Raw genomic sequence first — 22,425 nt, forward strand, 5'->3', positions numbered from 1 at the left:
CTCTCTCTCTGCCCCTCCCCCGTTCATGCTCTGTCTCTCTCTGTCCCAAAAATAAATTAAAAACGTTGAAAAAAAAATTAAAAAAAAAATGGAATATTTTTTCTTGGTGCCGCAAGATTGATTTGCCATGGAATTTTTAGTGATTTTGAAAACAACAACATATGAAGGTAGTTCGCTCATTCACTCATAGAACAAGTATTTATTGAGCCCCTCTGGGTGTGGGGAAGCCTCAAAAGGTTTGCAACTAACAAAGAAGACAAATACTAAGCAAGAAATGGCTCTTGTGAGGAACAGTTCCAAAGGCACAGAGATTCACATTTCCAGGCACTTCGCTGATGCAGGTGCCTCAAACTTTTCACTGGTTCGGAGCTCAAAACATCCCCGGTCTTTAATTTCATCCCTATTTTATGGAAGAGCAGACTGTGTACAAGAAGCTGCATGATTTTCCCAAGGACACTCAGCTAGCAAGTGGCAGAAGCAGCGTTTGAACCACTCTAGTCTACACTGGGGACTAACTAGCAGTGTCTTTTATGGAATTTTTCTTCCAGAGCCTTCCTTTCCCCGCCACCTCCGAGCCCCGTCCCATCTCTGGTTAGGTTTATTGGAACTGGAGGCTGAACAGGAACTTAGCAGAGGAGGAGTCAGAGCCCCTCAGATGCTAGGGTGTCTAGAGAGGTGAACTTCTGGAACCCTCTTTTGCTGAATGTAAGGTTGCCTACAGTGTGCATTAGAATAAACTCTCCCTGGGTTGGTTAAGATGGCAGAGTAGCAGGAGGACCCTATGTTTGCCTTGTCTCTCGAACACAGTTAGATAAATACCAAATCGTTCTAAATACCCAAGAAATAACTCTGAGGACTGAGTGAACAAATTGCCCAGCTAGAGGGAAGTTAGGAGGGGCAGAAACATGACTGAGGGGAGAAAAGAATCACCAGTGCTGCAGAGGAAGGAGCTCTGGCCACAGAGAGAGGAGAAGGAGAGCGCGCGCAAGAATGAGCAGCGCACAGGGGACTGCGCAAGAAAAACACTTCCCCAAAACCATTGACAGGAAAAATGAGAGGGACTGATTATCACAAGCTTTTACAAGTAGCAGGGCTCAAAGTCTGAAGTTTAGAAGTCTGTGCCATGGCCAGGTGGAGGCTGATGGGCATAGTGGTGCTCCTGTGGAGGAGGGCAGAGGCCTGGGAGCAGAGAACATGGTCTGAGAATCCCCTGGGTAGCACTGGGAGAGGCATTTCCCAGTGCATTTGGGAGAGGTGGCACTGCCTCTCAGGTGACAAAAGAGCTGACTAGTGGGCACCATTGAGATGCCCCATGCATTAGCATAGGGGCAGAGACACCATCTAAAGGCAGCTAACCTGGATGCCAGCTTTTTTCTGTGCTTTACCATAAACTCCAAGCCCCTGCGTGTTCATGTGACTGCCCTTCTGGGACAAACTGGCACCACCCATGGCAGAGCGAGGCCCTCCTCAGAGGTCAGTGCGCATCTGTGCCATGCCAGATCCTTAAAATTTGGAGTTTTGAAACCCAGCTGGCATTCCTGAGATAAAAAAAAAAAAAAAAAAAGACAGCAAAAAACAGGAGCACTCCACCACTAGGTGGTCAGAAGGCTCAGACACAGGGTGAAGGTGGCAATCTGAGTGATGCCTGGGACACATGAGATGAGATCGTTCACTCTGCTGTAAAGGCTTTCTGAATAGCACTGGGCAGGAACTTCCTTCTCCCGGGGATAGAGAGCCAGCTGATACTATCCCCCACCGCTATTAGTATGGATACACTTTAGTGAGCAGCGCAGTGCCCACAGTGGAGGCTTGAGCCATGTACACTAAGCCCTGCCTCCTTGCACTCTGTAGGTGCTTTTTTCATAGGGCAAGTGTGCCTGAGAACCAGAGCAATGGGACCAGCACAGACCCCCCGCTGCACCCCTCAAGTCTACTGACCAGAGAGTGCTGCAAAGCTTCAATTCTAGTGGAAACTGGACCCAGCCTCTTTTAACAAGCAGACCAAAACACACCTAGTTAAAACTTGCCACACACTGGAAAGGTCCAAACACTCCCCACTGCAGACAAGGTGAAACCCTGCAGAGGACTGACCCGAGAGGAAAAGCAGCCAAAACACAGCAGCAGAGTGCACACTGCATACACCAAAAACACTTCCTGAAGCGCCAGGCCCTGGTCAGTGTATGACCTCTTCTTAAAATAGCCATTACTCTCAGGAGCAAGAAATATAACAGGCTTTCCTAACACACAGGAGACAGGGACTTAGACAAAATGCCAGGATGGAGGAATTCATCCCAAAACAAAGAACAAGAAAAGGTCATGGGGCAGGGATCTAACTGAAACAGATACAAGTAATATGCCTGAGTCAGAATTGAAAACAACAATCATAAGGATACTAGCTGAGCTAAAGAAAAGGATAAAAAAAATAAAAAATAAAAAAATAAAGAAAAGGATAAAAGACATCAGGAAGTCCATCACTGCAGAGATAAAAGACCTAAAATCTAGGTAGGCTGAAATAAAAATTGCTGTAACTGAGACACAAAACTGATTGGATGTAATGACAAGGATGGAAGAATCAGAGGAATGAATGAATAATATAGAAGGTAAAATTATGGAAAATAATGAAGCTGAAAAGAAGAGGGAAAGAAAAATACTGGATAACAAATATAGACATAGGGAACTCCATAAAATGTAATACCATTAGTATCATGGGAATCCAGAAGAAGAGAGGGGGAAAAAGGGACAGAAGGCTTATTTGACCAAATTATAACTGAAAATATTCCTGATCTGTGAAAGGAAACAGATATCCAATTCCAGGAGGCACAGAGAATTCCCATCAAAATCAACAAAAGCAGGCCAACACTGAGACATATTGTAGTAAAACTTGCAAAATACAGACATAGTGAGAAAATCTTGAAAGCAGCAAGGGGAAAAAAATTCCTAATCTACAAAGGAAGACAAATATAAGGTTAGCAACAGATTCATCCATAGAAACTTGGCAGGCCAGAAGGGAGTGGTATGATGCATTCAGTGTACTGAATGGGAAAAAGTATGCAGCCAAGAATACTTTATCCAGCAAGGCTGTCATTCAGAATAGAAGACAAGATCGTTTGCCAGGCAAACAAAAACTTAAAGGAATTTGTAATTACTAAACCAGCCCTGCAAGAAATATTAAAGGGGAATGTTTGAGTGAGAAAGTAACCAAAAGTGACAAAGACTAGAAAGGAATTGAGAAAATCTCCAGAAACACTGACTTTGCAGGTAATAAAATGACACTAAATTCATATCTATCAATAATTGCTCTAAATGTAAATAGTCTAAATGCTCCAATAAAAAGACATATGGTACCAGAATGGATAATAGAAAACAAGGCCCATCTTTATTCTGCCGACAAGAAACTCAATTTAGACCTAAAGACACCTACAGACTGAAAATAAGGGGATAGAGAACCATTTATCATGCTAATGGATGTTAAAAGAAAGCTGGAGTAGCCATACTTATATCAGACAAACTAGATTTTAAACCAAAGACTGTAACAAAAGATGAAGAAGGGCACTATATCATAATTAAGGGGTCTATTCAAGAAGATCTAACAATTTGTGCCCCCAGCCTGGAACACCCAAATACATAAATCAAATTAATCACAAACATAGAGAAACTCATTGATAATAATACAATAATATTAGGGGACTTTAACACTGCACTTATAGCAATGGACAGATGATCTAAGCAGAAAATCAATAAGGAAGCAAAGACTTTGAATGACACACTGGAGCAGATGGACTTAACAGATATATTCAGAACATTTCATCCTGAAGCAGCAGAATACACATTCTTCTCGAGTGCACATGGTACATTCTGTAGAATAGATCACATACTGGATCACAAATCAAGCCTCAAAAAATACAAAAAGATCGAGATCATACTGTGCATATTTTCTGACCACAATGCTATGAAACTTGAAGTCAACCACAAGAAAAAATTTGTAAAGGCCACAAACACATGGAGGTTAAAGGACATCCTACTAAAGACTTGAGTGGCTTAAGCAGCAAATCAAAGAAGAAATTTAAAAAATACATGGAAGCAAATGAAAATGAAAACATGACAGTCCAAAACCTATGTGATACAGCAAAAATGGTCATAAGAGGGAAGTATATAGCAATACAGAGCTACCTCAAAATCAAGAAAAGTCTCAAATACACAACTTAATCTTATACCTAAAGGAGCTAGAAAAGGAATAGCAAAAAAAAAAAAAAAAAAAAGCCTAAAGCCAGCAGAAGGGAAATAATAAATATTAGAGCAGAAATAAATGATATAGAAACAAACTGAAAAAAACAGTAAAACAGACCAATGAAACTAGAAGCTCGTTCTTTGAAAGAATTAATACAATTGATAACCCCAGCCAGACTTATCAAAAAGGTAAGAGGTAGGACCCAAATAAATAAAATCACAAATGAAAGAGGAGTAATCATAACCAACACACATAAATACAAACAATTGTAAGAGAATACTATGAAAAATTATATGTGAAAAAATTGGACAATCTAGAAGAATGGGTAAATTCCTAAAAACGTATAAACTACCAAAACTGAAATAGGAAGATGTAGAAAATTTGAACAGACCCATAACCAGTGAAGAGATTGAATTAGTAATCAAAATCCCTCAACAAACAAAAGTCCAGGGGTAAATGGCTTCCCGGGGGAATTTCTACCAAATTAAAGAGAATCAATACCTATTATTTTTAAACTGTTCCCAAAAATAGAAATGGAAGGAAAATTTCCAAACTCATTCTATGAGGCCAGCATTACCCTGATACCCAAACCAGATAAATACACTACTAGAAATAAGAATTACAGACCAATATCCCTGATGAACACAGATGCAAAAATTCTCAAGATATTAGCAAATCAAATCCAACAGTACATTAAAATAATTATTCACCACAACCAAGTGGGATTTATTCCCGGACTTCAGGGTTGGTTCAATATTTGCAAATCAAATGCAATGCACTGCATTAATAAGGGCTAAGAACCATATGATCCTGTCAATAGAAGCACAAAAAGCACTTGACAAAGTACAGCATCCATTTTTTATAAGAATCCTCAACTATGTAGGGATACATGGAACATTTCTCAACATCATAAAGGCCATATGTGAAAGACCCACAGCTAATGTCATCCTCAATGGGGAAAAAATAGAGACCGTTTCCTCTGTGGTTTGGAACAAGAGAGGGATGTCCACTCTCACCCCTGTTATTTAACATAGTACTAGAAGTCCTAGTCTCAGCAATCAGACAACAAAAAGAAAGAAATGACATCCAAATCAGCAAGGAAGAAGTCACCTTTTCACTATTTGTAGATGACGTGATACTGTATGTAGAAAACCTGAAAGACACCACCAAAAAATTGCTAGAAATAATATATGAATGCAAAAAAGTCTCAGGATATAAAATCAATGTACAGAAATCTGTTGCATTTCTATATACCAATAATCAAGCACCAGAAAGAGAAATCAAGGAATCAGTCCCATTTACAATTACATTAAAAACCATAAGGTACCTAGTAATAAACCTAACCAAAGAGGTAAAAGATATGTACTCTGAAAACTACAGAACACTTAAGAAAGAAATTGAAGACACAAAGAAATGGAAAAACATTCCATGCTCATGGATAGGAAGAACAAACATTGTTAAAATGTCTGTACTACTCAAAGCAGTCTACACTTTCAGTGCAATCCCTATCAAAATACTACTAGCATTTTTCACAGAGCTAGAACAAACTATCCTAAAATTTGGATGGAACCACAAAAGACTTTCAATAGACAAAGCAAGACTGAAAAAGAAAAACAAAGCTGGCAGCATCACAATTCCAGACTTCAAGCCATATTACAAAGCTGTAGTCATCAAGACAGTATGGTACTGGCACAAAAACAGACACATAGACCAATGGAAAAGAATGGAAAACCCAGAAATAGACCCACAGCTATATGTTCAACGCACTTTCAACAAAGCAGGAGAGAATAACCAATGGAAAAAATACAGTCTCTTCAACAAATGGTGTTGGGAAAACTGGACAGCAACATGCAGAAGAATGAAACTGGACCACTTCCTTATACTATATACAAAAATAAATCCAAAATGGATGAAAGACCTAAATGTGAGGTAGGAAACCATCAAAAGCTTAGAGAAGAACATAGATAACAACCTCTTTGACCTTGGCTCTAGCAACTTATTACTAGACACATCTCTGAAGGCTAGGGAAATAAAAGCAAAAATGAACCATTGAGATTTTACGAAGATAACTTCTGCACAGTGAAGGAAACAATCAACAAAACTAAAAGGCAATCTATGGCATGAGAGAAGATATTTGCAAATGACTTAATCTGATAAAGGGTTAGTATCCAAAATCTATCAAGAACTTATCAAACAACACCCCCAAAACAAATAATGCAGTTAAGAAATGGGCACAAGACATGAATGAATAGACATTTTTCCAAAGAAGACATCCAAATGGCTAATAGGCATGTGGAAAGATGCTCAGCATCACTCATAATCCGAGAAATACAAATAAAAAACCATGATGAGATACCACATCACACCTGGCAGAGTGGCTAACATTAACATCACAGGAAACAACAGATTTCAGTGAGGATGTGGAAAAAGGGGAGCCCCCTTACATTACTGGTGGGAATGCAAACTGGTGCAGCCGCTCTGGAAAACAGTATGGAATTTCCTCAAAAAGTTAAAAATAGAACTGCCCTATGACCCAGCAATTGCACTACTAGGTATTTACCCAAAGGATACAAAAATACTGATGCAAAGTGGCACATGTACCCTGATGTTTATAGCAGCATTATCAACAATAGCCAGATTATAGAAAAAAACAAGTGTCCATCGACTGATGAATTGGTAAAGAAGTTGTGTGTGTGTGTGTGTGTGTGTGTGTATAAATTTGAAGTAAAAAAGTATATAAGTATGTGTGTGTATAATACACATAAATACATACACACACAATGGAATATTACTCAGCCATCAGAAAAAATAAAATCTTGCCATTTGCAATGATGTGGATGGAGCTAGAGTATATTACGCCAAGTGAAATCTGCCAGAGAAAGACAAATACCAAATGATTGCAATTATGTGTGGAATTCAAGAAACAAAACAGGTAAACACAGGGGAAGGAAATAAAGAGCATGTGGAAAACAGTAAGACACTCTTAAATCTAGAGAACAAATTTAAGATTCATTGAGGAGAAGTCAGCAGGGAATGGATTAAATGGGTGATGGGTATTAAGGAGGGCACTTGTTATGATGAGCACTGGGTGTTCTCTGTAAGTGATGAATCACTAAATTCTACTCCTGAATATTACACTGTATGTTATCTAAGTAGAAATTAAATAAGAACTTGATTTAAAAAAAAACAAAACTTTCTCTTCTTTCCCCCTTCTAACATCTGTGGTAATTTGAGATATAAAGAAACTACTGTGTGATGGAGAATGGAAGACAGCATTGTAATTTTTTTTCTCTAGAAGAGGAAAAATAAATGTTGAAACCATTGGTTCTCTAAGGAAGAAACAACTGAAGTGGGGGGAGTTTTGTTTAAGTCATGTTAGTAACTGTGTATAAATGCCTCAGTTTTCCTTCATTTTGAATTTGACTTGGAATGGAACCAAAGTTCCATATAACTATAAAAGTTTCCTATGGGGCACCTGGGTGGCTCAGTAGGTTAAGTGACTTCAGCTCAGACCATGATCTCATGGTTCATGGGTTCGAGCCCCACATAGGGCTCAGTGCTGACAGCTCAGAGCCTGGAGCCTGCTTCGGATTCTGTGTCTCCCCCTCTCTCTGCCCCTCCCCCGCTCACACTCTGTCCCCCCCCCAAAAAAAATAAACATTAAAAAAAAATTTTAAGGGGCGCCTGGGTGGCTCAGTCGGTTAAGCGGCCGACTTCAGCTCAGGTCATGATCTCGCGGTCCGTGAGTTCGAGCCCTGCGTGGGGCTCTGTGCTGAGAGCTCAGAGCCCGGAGCCTGTTTCAGATTCTGTGTCTCCCTCTCTCTCACCCTCCCCCATTCATGCTCTCTCTCTGTCTCAAAAATAAATAAACGTTAAAAAATTTTTTTAAGTTTCCTATAACCATGTCTCTTACTTACAAAAATGTGTTTCTAGCATATTTCTTTCATATTGCTAGGTTCTTTACTACCTACTATGTTTGCTCAGACTTTGCACTGGAAATCCCAGTGGATTCCCTTCCATCAGTAACTGGGGGAGGGGGCTTTAATGTGACAGGTGCTTGCAAACACATTCACTTACTTACTTCTTCAGTCATTTTCCCATGTTTATTGAACCCCTAAACCGTGCTCAGCACTGTGCTACTTTCTAGAATGAAACAAATAAAATTAAGCAACTCCCACTCTCCATTTTCATTTTCTTTTCCCCTTCTAGTTTTTCTTTAGGAAGAAACCTGAGTAGGGACTTCATTAGAAGTCAGGCTTCTTTCTGATAGACTCATGTCAAGCATTGCCATTTGCAAGAGTAATGCCTCTACAGTGTCTGAATAATTCAGGCCGTTGTGTTGTTCTCAGCAGGAGGACAGGGAGAGCCCTGAATTTGAAGTAAAAACCTTGAGTCTGAGCTTGTGTCCCAGCTGAGCGCACTCAGGCAAGTCATTCACTTTCCTGGGACTCAGTCTCTTTGGCCTCTTCTACCTGTGTCATGACCCTCATGGTGTGCTAGAGAGTGACCTAATTCTCTGTAACTCTATCATTCTTTGCGCTAATGTGTAAAGTACTAGACAAACACAAGGAAGCATTGTTGCTAATCATGTGACTTATTATTTCCATTTTTTTTTCATTTAGTGACTGAGCTGAGGACATATCTTTTCTTGAACTAGCTTGAATGAGCCCTTAAAAAATATTAAGATCTTGAGGACTTTTTCCTTTCAATTATATATATACAAGTATGGAAAGAAAACATAATGGCGATATATATTTTATGTTCTTGATTCATATTTTCCCCTCAAGATACATACCATCCCAAATTATCTATGTCTATATCTGTATCAGCATCTGTATCTGTATCTGTATCTGTATCTATCTATCTAGATATCCCTTCAATTTATAAATAATATTTTTAAAATTGATCATTTCCTGGAGAATTTGTACTTTGGCAAAACATCATGATAACCTGACAACAATAAGAAAATATTTATATTAACTTGAATGTTCATGTTAGCAGGCTTTAGAAGAGAAAGAGATCTCAATCCAGTGTCATGGGGATGGATGGAGTCTGGGCTGCGGAGTGGCAGGAAGAGGCAGGGCACTTCCCCAAAGGGAGAACATTGTAGTAAAAACATATATAAAACATTGATGGTATTCGTGTGGGGCTATAGAGAGAATGCTACTTATCATTGTTTTGGTAATTTAGAAAGGTATTTTTATATTTGTGAGTATAAAAATAACATGTTCACTTTTTAAAAATCAGAAAATCAGAGAAGCATAAACATAAAATTAATAATGTCCCAGTTTTCACTCCAGAAATCAGTCTCTTTAACAATAGAGTGAAAAGTCTTCCATATATTCTCTCTCACACACATACACACATGTGAGCGCACACACACACACACACACACACACACTCCTTGGAATACTTTCTGTTTCTCTGTATTTGTAAATACAGAGAATACAAATACAAATACAAATACTGAAATTCTTCAGTAAGATTTTACAATTTTTATTGTATTTATACCTTTTGATAATGTAAATGGATTTTTAAAATTCCAATTTCTAACTGATTATTGACATTGCAGGAAAAGTTACTTATTTTTATTTATCTTTTATCAAGAAACCTCATCATTTTTTTAATTCAAAAAGGTTTTTGCTATACTCTGTTGGGTTTTTCAGACATAACATTCAAACCATCAGCAAAAAGAATTTTATCTCTTCTGTTTTATTACAGGTTTTTTTTTTCATTTTTAATGTATTTTTTTTAATCATTACATAATAGTGAATGATTACTGTCTGTTTCTAATTATAATGGAAATAGCTTTATAATTTCACCAGTAAAATAAAACTAGTTTGGCATTCGGCAAATAGTTCATATTATATTGGTGTACTTTTTTCCCCATCTATATATCCTTTTAATTCATTATTGATCAAGGTAATACAGGGAAATATAAAATAAAAAACAACAACAATGCATGCAATAAAGAAAGCCTCACCCTGAGCTATGTCAACCTACTTCCAATTCTTTCTTCCCAGAAGCAATCTTTACTACTTTTATCTGTATCATCTAGTATTACTTTTTTGTAATGTAACCTATTCATATTTCTATTTCTTGATGTTTTGTTTCAAATATGACCTGTTTAATTACTGTTGTGGAATATGGAATACATTACCTGTCTCCTGTCACTCCTTCCCCTCTCTGCCGGCCCATCCCCAGCACAAGCAGGTGCTTCCTGTCTCCTGAGCCTCCCAGTAGAAGTCTGTCATCTTTTGTCATCATGGCTGTTGTTGCTGTTAAATCAATATTTACTGTTTATACTGAAATATTATTAACAACTGAGCTATATACAGTGATCACATTTCCTCTTGTGCAGCCATTTTTTTTTTTCATTTTAGTTCATGGTTCTGTGTACCTCATATTAAATCATCTTAAAATGCTTTAACATATCACCTTACCACAGTCTGACACATCAGGACTCTGCCCATTTTATTTACTATTTCTTGGAGATACCCTTTGTGGATCCCTCCCTCGTCTTCTACACTTCCTTTCCTTTTTTTTTTTTTTTGCATCATGATGGTGGAGGCCATTCTCCAGTCTTTGTTAGGTATACAAATTTATCTCCCTTCAAACTATTTCCTAGCCTTCATTGTTACTGTTAAAATATCTGGTATAAATCATATTTACTAATCTTTGTATGTTATCATTTCTATAAATTCGCTTTCTCTGAAAGCTTTTAGGATCTTATTTATTTCCAATGTTCTGAAAAATTTTGATGTGTGTTTGAGACTTTTTTATGGTTTTCCCAGAGACTGATAGACTTTCATCGTTTAGAAATGTATGCCCTTTAAAAATAAATAAAATACAATAAGAAATTTTGCTTCATAATCTATTTTGTAATTTCTTCCTGTCTGATTTTGGTTCTCTCTGGAACTCTCATAATTGGATTTTGAATATCTTAAGTAAATCCTCTAACTTCATACATTTTTTGCTCACATTTATCATGCTTTTTTTTCTACTTTCAGAGACATCCCTTTTTCACCCTTTGAGATTTTGAGATATCAGTTCCCACGATATATCCTTCATGCATCAACTTTTCGATGATCATTTCAATTTCTTTAGATTCATTCTGTGTTGTCAATTACAGCATTTGAACTTCTAGATCACTATTTCAGTTTCCAGCTTTGCCAATCCTATATTACATTGCCTTCATGAAATTCGTATTTTGGATCTTTTGAAGAACACTTTTTTTGTTCTTAGATTATTCTTTTGAAATATCTTCTCAAATGTCCTTAAGAATTCCTGTTTCTTCCATTTGATTGCCCTCAGTGGTAGCCATATGCTTTTTCTTCTTGACATGTCTCCTTTAAACTATCAATTTGTGTTAGATGAAGTGCTTATGTTCCACATAAGCAGGCTGGTACCCAGAAGCCTAACAGATTGGGCTCTGGAGTCTTCTGTCACTATGGAAACAGTAAGGTAAGGTAAACAGAATGATTTGGGCTTTGCCCAGATGAAGCAAACCTTCTCCAAAGCTCCCAGGTTCACATCCTTCCTGGCATCACGACAGCACCGGACTCTGACAGGCCTCCTCCTTCCAGTGAACACTGGTACCGAAACAGAAGCCTCAGTAGTGGCCCTCATTCCCCGATTTCCATGTTGGTGTCCGTGTAAATAGTCATGTGACCTCAGCATGGAGGGGCAAGAGAGAGGAAGCCTTAAGCATTTGCTCTGGACATCAGCCTCTAGACCTTATCATGGTTTAGGATAACTGATGACCATTGTAGATCATGCCTTTGCTTTTCTGTTTTTAGTGTGGAATTTTTCTATTTTTTAATGCATAATTGAGAAACTATAATTTAAGCAAGCTTTATTTTTAAGCATTTTTAAAAAAATTTTAAGCCTAATGATTCCTTAAGTCAACGATTCCTATAAATAGCTTGCCTGTTGGACTGTAAGGTAATTCCTTAGAACTGAATTCCTTAGAAGCAGAATAGTCTAACTGTATGAAGAATATAAGGAGGGAAGACACAACATGTAGAAACTCCCCTGTGAGCTCCAGACCTGTGGCCTAAAAAGCAAAGCATCAAAGGCAACCTGTGAAAAATTCCACAATGTGGTTTTGACAGTATTTGAATAGAGATGTTAAAACTAAGCCTGAGGGGCGCCTGGGTGGCGCAGTCGGTTAAGCGTCCGACTTCAGCCAGGTCACGATCTCGCGGTCCGTGAGTTCGAGCCCCGCGTCGGGCTCTGGGCTGATGGCTCGGAGCCTGGAGCCTGTTTCCGATTCTGTGTCTCCCTCTCTCTCTGCCCCTCCCCTGTTCATGCTCTGTCTCTCTCTGTCCCAAAAATAAATAAAAAACGTTGAAAAAAAAATTTAAAAAAAAACTAAGCCTGAAACATGCATTGAAGACTCACTTTTTCTACAACTGGTTATCTTAAAATTTTTCTGAATATCACTCACTGAATGATTTGAAAGCAGAGATGTCATGACAGCTGATTTTTACCCTGTGGTGTTCCCTTTAGCCTTTAAGCCAAATGGATTTCAAAATGTTGCTGAGTTACCTGTGCTGGTTTTATTAAAGTCCCCCCAAATGGGCTAGCTCTGACCTTTTCATTGCTCACACAAATTAATATATTCAGAAGAAGTGCTTGATCAATAAGACAAATTTCTGCTGCAAAATTTGCTTTCAGGATGCATCTGAAAACCTTTCCAGAAATCTATAATTATTGATAACTAATGCATTTCCTTTTGATACACACTTGAGGCTCATTAATAATGTGCCTCACAGCTGGTGATAAACACATTTTTTATAATGCTATTAAGGATACATATACGTATGATGAAATATTTAAGGACAAGACAGTGGTAAATACTAATAACTTCAGGATAATTGTTGATTTGGAGGAAAGTGGCAGGGATGTCAGATCAAGTGTAAATACACAAACGTTAATGCCAGATTTCTCACCCTTGGGACTCTTGACGTTTGCAGGTTTGCCCTGTGTGTGACAGGATGTTCAGCATCCCTGAACTCTACTCACTGGATGCTAATAGCCCTTCTCTTGCCAGTTGTGACAACCCAAAATGCCTCCAGATATTGCTACGTTTCTGAGGATAGGGGGACAGAATCACCTTTGATTGGAAAGTTCTGTCTTTTTTTCTTTTTAAGTTTATTTATTTATTTTGAGAAAGTATGCGGAAGGGGCAGAGAGAGGGAGAATCCTAAGCAGGCTTCTCACTGTCAGCTCAGAGCCCAATGTGGGGCTCGAACTCCTGAACAGTGAGATTATGACCTGAGCTGAAATCAAGAGTCAGACGCTTAACCCACCGAGCCACCCAGGTGCCTTGGAAGGACTGACTTTAATCAGAATGGTAAGGTTCTAGTTTTTAGTAAAGTGGAAAGTTCACAGGTGTCCATTTGTAGATGGTGCTTCATAGTTTACCCACAAGCTACATATATTCTCTTGAATGTATAAATGTTGTAAGATTTACTAAAGCTGCTGATAATCTTGCAACAGCTGATTTTCTGGAAATAAACTTGGAGATAGATTCTGTGTGATCTTCATTCCGATGATTCACGGAGAATGTGGAACTTTATTTTTCACTTCTTAACCACGGTGCACTGGCATATTTTCTATTGTGTCATTATGATGAATATTTTGACAGGATGTTTATTTTAAGTAAAACTTTAATAATTTAATAATTTAAATAAAATTTTAAATAAAATAAAAATTTTAAATCTTCAAAATTTGAAACACTTAATCATGCAATTTGGGCAACTGGGACTTGCTCAAAATTGCATGGCTGTTAGGCCAGAACTGAATATTTTAGTCAAATATTAAAAATACGCATTTCAAGGGTGCTGGACTTCTGGAATTAATGTGTGCACAAAATAAAGTACAATCTTACAAGAATAATTAAGTACTGCATAACTTATAAGTACATAACTTGCAAGCGTAAGTTAGTAGAGAAACAGAACCCCTCTAAAACCAGTGTAAATAACAAGGAATTTATTCTAAGGATCTAGAAGAGCTCAAGGTAAGAAGTGATGCTGGGTTTGGCAGTGGGACTACCACGTTCTTTCCTCCCCCACAGTCTCACTTTCACTTCCTTCTCTTGGGGGGATGTTGTCTTTTCCATTCTTATCCATATATATCTCTTGCTCTCTCCCTGAGGCTTGCCTTCTCCTCTTCCTCATTTATGTGAACTTGGACAGAGCAACTTCCATCTGTGCATGACTCTCCAGCACAGCTTCTTTTAATTAACTTACTTTGTGACTCAATATTGAGAAAATCATACTGGCTCGGCATAGGTCAGGTGCTTACACTTGGTCTAATTATCTGTGGCCAGATAGAGACTAGATAGGCTCACATGGTGCCTTGACTGTCTTATTTGGCATCACACGGGTGCATCGGGCACTCTAAGAGGGCACTGGGGCATCTAGGTGGCTTAGTCGGTTGGGTGTCTGACTTCGGCTCAGGCCATGATCTCACGATTCGTCAGTTCAAGCCCCACATTGGACTCACTGCTGTCAATGCAGAGCCCACTTTGGATCTTCTATCTCCCCCCATTTTTGTCCCTCCCCCACTCATGAGCTCTCTCAAAAATAAAAAATAAAAATGAAAAAATATAAAGAGGGTACTGGCTGGGAAGAAATGATGCACATCTCAACTACATCTAACATCAACTAACAAAAATATCCTCTGAAGATTTTGTTTCCCTTCCATGAGAGAGACCAAAAGAGAGAAAGCCACTAGATACATAGGAGATACATCTAGATTATACAAATTTTTTAAGCATAGGTAACTCTCCTTATCTACACTAGAATTAAAAATTAAATTCTTCAGCCATATGCCTTCTAAAGTTGCTCATTTTCCCCTTGAGTTCTCTTTCTTATGCCTAAGGATCTGTGAACATCCCAAGGCTAAACCTCTCCATAAGCTCTAACATTCTGTTTTGAGAGCACTAGCTTTATATCACTCTAGAGACAACAACACATTCCTGAAGCTTTCTTTAGTAATTTTAGATTGGGATGGGTATTCTGAGATGACGAATTAACTACTCTTCAACAAATGTCTAATATTATTTGTGAGCCTGTTTCTGATCAAAATAGGAGTATAAAGATTTTTGAGTTGATGATAAAGAAGCAGAACTACAAACGTAGTCCTGTCCTCAAAATCACATCATAGGCACTGTTAGAATGGTGGCCCCCATGGGTCTGCGTCACAAGAAGGTAGGGGTGGCCCTAAGGTCCACTCATATGCTGTCATCCACAGATGCTTCACACATGAGGAACAATGAGCTTCTCTGAAATCTGACAATGAAGCAAACATCAGGGTCTCTGGAAATGAACAAGGCTGTAGGTGAAATAGTTATAAATTCCACAGAACGGGGTATGGAACAGATCTATGATAAGCAAACTGAATGCCGTCAAGTCTTCTCCAAGGAAGGCTTTGGAGAATCCACACATTTTTAAGTGTATGGATATGCAGTCAACTTGATTCTCCAAGGTAGTAACCTTCCAATTCATTGTGAGAGTATAGTTTTTCCTTTAAATAATTTTTAATTAATAAATAAATTTTTAGCCACTGTTTTCATTTTCTCTATTAATAAGTTTCTGTGGCATATTATCTTCATTGAAATTATCCACAAAATAAAATGCAGGATTATCTGGTTAATACCATAAGAATAACAATTTTGGTAAAACTGTAAAGAAACAAAAACCCCGTGAAACCAGGAGCATCGTCTTAAATTTCGACAGAGCATCTCTGTTAAAACTCAAGGCAGTTGTAATTAGCAGTTTGGGATTTCCTGATTTTTCAATGTTTTTACTTTCCAAAAAGGATGTAACACACCACTTTATCTTGATCAGTGTGGCCAATTAGGCCCTGAGCAGTGAGCACCATGGTAGCATGTTGTAGCTTTTTAAAGACTTAGACTTCGGGGCGCCTGGGTGGCTCAGTGGGTTAAGCGGCCGACTTCAGCTCAGGTCATGATCTCGCAGTCCGTGGGTTCGAGCCCCGCGTCGGGCTCTGTGCTGACAGCTCAGAGCCTGGAGCCTGTTTCAGATTCTGTGTCTCCCTCTCTCTGACCCTCCCCTGTTCACGCTCTGTCTCTCTCTGTCTCAAAAAGAAATAAACGTTAAAAAAAAAAAAATTTTTAAAAAAAAGACTTAGACTTCTTAGACACCATGAAGGTATTTTATAAGCAACTATAAAAACAAGTTCATAATCTTGATTTATCACTTTGGGCATCTAGAAACACTGTTTGGAATTGCCAATAACTCCTATTAACCATTACTTAAACAAATGATCCAGCTGAGATAGGATCAGACTCCAGAGATTCAGACACCTCCCGCCCCCTCCACCTCGAAGCCACCAGCCAGCTGTCCCAGTGTGCAAGGTTGCTGTGATGAGCATCTCATTGACATCCTGGGGCCTCTGCACAGTGGGTCATGGGCTGAAAGAATAGTTTTCCATTTAAAAAAGAAATCTAGGAAAGCAAAAATTGGTTAATCAAACTTAACTCATTACATTTTCAAGGCTGTTGAAAGAACTATTTACTTGAATCAAGCCAGCTTTTAAAGATATTTTGTAATCTTAAGTCTAATGTTTTTATTTAATTTTTTTTTAATTTTTACTTTTTTAATATAATTTATTGTCAAATTGGCTAACATACAGTGTGTAAAGTGTGCTCTTGCTTTTGGGGGTAGATTCCCATGGTAATTGCTTACATACACCACCCAGTGCTCATCCCAACAAGTGTCCTCCTCAATACCCATCACCCATTTCCCCCTCTCCCCCATTCCCCCATAAACCCTCAGTTTGTTCTCTGCATTTAAGAGTCTTTTGTGGTTTGCTTCCCCCCCCTCTCTGTTTGTAACTATTTTTTTTCCCCTTCCCTTTCCCCATGGTCTCCTGTTAAGTTTCTCAAGATCCACATATGAGTGAAAACATATGATAACTGTCCTTCTCTGACTGACTTATTTTTATTCAGCATAATACCTTCCAGTTCCACCCACATTGCTGTTGATTTCATTCTTTCTCATTGCCAAGTAGTATTCCATTTTACATATAAACCACATCTTCTTTATCCATTCGTCAGTTGATGGACATTTAGGCTCTTTCCATAATATGACTATTGTTGAAAGCACTGCTATAAACATTGGGGTATATGTGCCCCTATGAATCACCACTCCTGTATCCCTTGGGTAAATTCCTACTAGTGCTATTGCTGGATCATAGGGTAGCTCTATTTTTAATTTTTGAGGTACCTCCACCCTGTTTTCCAGAGTGGCTGCACCAGTTTGCATTCCCACCAACAGTGCAACAGGGTTCCCATTTCTCCACATCCTCGCCAACATCTGTAGTTTCCTGATTTGTTCATTTCAGCCACTTTGACCAGTGTAAGGTGGTATTTCAGTGTGGCTTTGTTTGTATTTCCCTGATGATGAGTGACATTGAGCATTGTTTCAATGTGTCTGTTGGCCATCTGGACGTCTTCTTTGGAAAAGTGTCTATTCATGTCTTCTGCCCATTTCTTCACTGGATTATTTTGTTTTGGGTGTTGAGTTTGGCAAGTTCTTTGGATACAGACCCTTTATCCAATATGTTATTTGCAAGTATCTTCTCCCATTCTGTTGGTTGCCTTTTAGTTTTGTTGTTTCCTTTGCAGTGCAGAAGCTTTGTATCTTGATGAGGTCCCAATAGTTCATTTTTGCTTTTAATTCCCTTGACTTTGGAGATGTGTTGAGTAAGAAATTGCTGTGGCTGAGGTGAGAGAGGTTTTTTCCTGCTTTCTCCTCTAGGGTTTTGATGGTTTCCTGTCTCACATTCAGGTCTTCATCCATGTTGAGTTTATCTTGGTGAATGGTGTAAGAAAGTGGTCTAGTTTCATTCTTCTGCGTGTTGCTGTCCAGTTCTCCCAGCACCATTTGTTAAAGAGGCTGTCTTTTTTTCCATTGGATATTCTTTCCTGCTTTGTCAAAGATGAGTTGGCCATACTTTTGTGGGTCCAATTGTGGAGTCTCTATTCTATTCCATTGGTCTATGTGTCTGTTTTTGTGCCAATACCATGCTGTCTTGATGATTACAGCTTTGTAGTAGAGGCTAAAGTCTGGGATTATGATGCCTCCCGCTTTGTTTTTCTTCTTCAATATTACTTTGACTATTCGGGGCCTTTTGTGGTTCCATACAAATTTTAGAATTGTTTGTTCTTTAAAGTATAATATTTTTAAATATTAAGTATTACAAATTTTGTGTTTTATAAAATATAAAAATATGAACATTTTTAAACTTTAAACATTAAAATTTAAATACACAAAAATGTATGGACCATCTTTGCCAATTCAAATTCTAGCATAACACTAGAAAATGAACTTGAAATTAGCTTCTGTACATAATACTGCACTAAGTGATGCGTTAACGACTTTTGTGATTAAATATGTTTTATAGTCAGAAAACATTGGATTTTGAAATTTTTTTTAACGTTTATTTGTTATTGAGAGACAGAACGTGAGCAGGGGAGGGACAGAGAGAGAGGGAGACACAGAATCCAAAGCAGCTCCAGGCTCTGAGCTGTCAGCACAGAGTCCGACGCGGGGCTCAAACTCACAAACCGCAAGATCATGACCTGAGTCAAAGTCAGTCACTTAACTGACTGAGCCACTCAGGCGCCCTCAGAAAACATTGGATTTTAACCATACCTTTCTAATACATATAAAAAGACAGTAGGATGAGGCTAATCTCTGTAACCAGTCAACAAAGATATTTTCTAAGTGCATGTAAAATAAATTATTTTAAGCTAAATATTGAATAATATGCCTGTAATAAACAGAGACATGTTGGATATGACTATTTACCTGTCAGGTATAAAATAAGATAAAAGCTTAGGTCTTCTTCAGAGATAGATGGAGGATGGATAGATAGAAAAACATAATTCTTTTTATAACGTTTTAATGTTTTGTTTTGTTTTTGAGAGAGAGAGCGATCAGGGGAGGGGCAGAGAGAGAGGGAGACACAGAATCTGAAGCAGGCTCTAGGCTCTGAGCTGTCAGTACAGAGCCTGACGCAGGGCTCAAACTCATGAACCGCAAGATCATGACTTAAGCCGAAGTCTTAACCAACTGATCCACCCAGGTGCCCCAAACAGACATATCATTATTAGTGGGAAAGTGACATTCCACAAACTATATGCAGGCAAATATTTTTTCAGCTGATTTAGGACACCGCGTGCAGTTGTTTGTTGTATTCTGAAATGGGGAAACTCTAACATCCCCTGCGGGGCTGCTGTAGCCCAGCTGTGTTGGTGCTGGGTGCATGTAGTGTTGAGTGGATGGATGTTACTATTACTACTTGTTGCTTGATGTCTGTATGTGGTACCAGGGCTTTTGCACATGTGGCCATGGCCCCCAGCACAACTGTGAAGCCATTCATGCCCTTGGCCTTCACTTGGAGTTCCCTGATACAGCGATGGGGACTCTCCTCCTGATCTTTCGGATACTCGGTGCCCCCTTGCTATGTGAACAATCCCAATTGTTTTAAATATCACACTTTATTTGTGGGCCTGGACTTGACTCAGCCACTTTAGGTCGTGTGTTGCTACTGTCACGTAACATAGTATCTGGTATATATCAGGTTTCTGATATTTATCTGTGTATATATCAGATATATATGTGGTATATATCTGGTGTACCTGGTATATATCAGTAGAGGTTTGCTGACGGAAAGTTTCTGTTCCTTTATAGAATAATTATAGGCCTCAATAAGGAACTGTGGAGGCTCTGGCTGGAGCATCGCAAAAGCCCCATGGTCCTGAAATCACAGTCCTTGGGCTAAAGTACCAAGTAAATTAATGAAGTCCTTTGAGGGCAGTGGCTGTGCACTGTGGCGTGGAGAGGTCAAAAGGGATGGTCCCAGTGGCCCCCTCCCATACACCCAGTGTTCCCTCAAATGGACCAGTGGGCTGGGGCTCCAGCAGACCTGAGTGAGAACAGATAGGGATCTAATAAAAAGTAAACAATGCAGTGCAAAGTAGCAATTGGCTGTGGGTCAAATTTCAGGCACGGTGTTCCAGGCCAGGAGGTGAGAGCCAGCCGGGGTCACAGAGGGTTACAGTTGTTTCTGGTCAGAATAAGAAGGCAGGTGAAGGCCTGCCTGGAGACACCTGTGGAAGATAAAACCTGAGGCAAACACCAAGACCACCCTCATTCTCTTCCTTCCAGAGATGAGAAGATGCTTGCCTCAGTGCTGCTCAATCTAGTGCTGTTGAAGGGCATGGCCGGGGAAAGTGGCCTGGATCTCTGTTGTCGAATGACTTGTGTCCCCCCAAAAAAGACATGTTGAAGACCTAATGCTCGGCCCCTTAGAATGTGACTTTATTTGGAAAGAGGCGTTTTGGGGATATAATTAGTTAAGATGAGATCACACTTGTGTGAAGTGGGCCCTTAATTCAACAGGACTCGTGTCCTTATGAGCACAGGAGAAACTGAGACACAAACAGGGGGAGACTCCATGTGACAACAGAGGTGGGCCCTCGGTGGAACATCAGACATTGCCCAGAAGGTGGGAAGAGACAAGGAGGGACTCTCCCCTGCAGGCTCCCCTGCCAGCACCTTGATTCTGGACTTGCCATCTCCAGAACTGAGACACAGTAGACTTCTGTTGTTTTAACCCATTCTCTGTGTTACGGCAGCCGTAGGAAAGGGACACTTCCCCAAAGACACATGCTGCTCTTCATCCACCTGGGAGCACTGGCAGCTGTGTCTTTGGGGGACACCGGGGCACCACACGATCTGTGCAGATGTGGGTCTCTCCAGAATTACTGTGGCAACCGCCCACGTTGGACATTGAGAGCCCACTCTACCCAACTGTTCATCCTCTGGGGCCTGTAACCATTCCTTAGATGAGACTATTCTAGGGTGGCTGGAGGCCAAGGAAATCTGCCTTCACGCTAGCCTCCCCCCGGTCCTGCTCCAGCCCCATAGCCCCTCTCGACATCCTGCCTCAGGGCCCAGGTTCTCACTTTACCTTTTCCCAAGAGTTACAGGTGAAGCTCATATATAAACCACTCCTCCTTTCTGACATCCTGGAATATATCTGTATGCCTACAGTGTTACATCTTCCTCTGCTCATGAAGACACTGACCAGTAGGCCACCAAGAATTCATCCTCTTCATTAATATTGAATGTCTGAAAACAAAATAGCTACTTCATGGAACATACGCATATGGGTCTGTTCTTTTAAAGAAGTGGAAATTTAGAAGAATTTATTTAAGTTTAATTGCATTCAGGCTTCCAGTTAGGAAATGAAGAAGTCACAGGAATAAAAGGCACAGTGTAGGGAATACAGTCAGTGGTGTTTTAATAGTGTTGCATGGTGACGGCTGGTAGCTACACTTGTGGGCCTCACAGTGTAATGTAGAGACTTGTCGAATCACTGTGTTGTATACCTGAAACTCATGTTTCAACTCTACTGAAATAAAAATCAATAAATAGACTCAATGGCATTCAGTGGATTATATGTTTGTTTTGAGAAGTTGTAAATGCATAGTCTTGAGGCAGCAATATGGAACAGCATGACAATTATGACACGTCGTGCTTAGGACAGTTATTGAAGGGATGCCTAGGTGGCTCAGCCGGTTGAGCGTCCAACTCTTTGTTTCATCTCAGGTCATAATCTCATGGTTTGTGAGTTCGAGACCCACATGGGGCTCCGAGCTGACAGTGTGGAGCCTGCTTGGGATTCCCTCTCTCCCTCTCTCTCTCTGCCCCTCCCCTACTTGTTCTCTCTGTCTCTCTCTCTCTCTCTCTCTCTCTCTCTCTCTCATAAATAAATAAATAAACTTGAAAAAAATTAAAGAGTTACTGAAATTTAAGGGCACCCGGGTGGTTCATTCGTTGAGCGTCCAACTTCGGCTCAGGTCATGATCTCACATTTTGTGAGTTCAAGCCCCACATCAGGCTCTCTGCTGTCAGTGCAGAGCCTGGATGCTGCTTCAGATACTCTGTCCCCCTCCCTCTCTGCCTCTCCCCCACTCTCTCTGTGTGTCTCTCTCAAAAATAAATAAGACGTTTTTAAAAAACTAAATTTAGATCTTAAAATGTGTTTTTGGGTTTTAACAGTAGTTTGAGTGACCTAGTTTACCATTCACGGTTGCGTTTTTGTAAGGCTTACATAATCATTGCTTAAATTAACCATCAGATTAAGAAAGG

The 22,425-nt window shown here is 39.5% G+C and overlaps 1 protein-coding gene across 6 annotated transcripts in view; it reads left to right on the plus strand.

The window, feature by feature from the left end:
- PLD5 (phospholipase D family member 5) overlaps positions 1–22,425 on the plus strand; it is a 422,454-nt gene that overhangs the window by 287,459 nt on the left and 112,570 nt on the right. Inside the window, exon 1 of one of the 6 annotated variants that reach the window (XM_058701962.1) lies at positions 11,707–11,823. The exons of the other annotated variants lie outside the window; for them this stretch is intronic. Within the exon in view, the coding sequence (XP_058557945.1) occupies positions 11,727–11,823 (97 nt within the window). The 5' untranslated portion in view covers positions 11,707–11,726. Of the gene's footprint in view, positions 1–11,706; positions 11,824–22,425 lie in introns of those variants that run through there. 6 annotated transcript variants of the gene reach the window in all.

Source organism: Neofelis nebulosa, chromosome 15, assembly GCF_028018385.1.
Source record: "Neofelis nebulosa isolate mNeoNeb1 chromosome 15, mNeoNeb1.pri, whole genome shotgun sequence".
NCBI classification, from domain to species: Eukaryota; Metazoa; Chordata; class Mammalia; order Carnivora; family Felidae; genus Neofelis; species Neofelis nebulosa.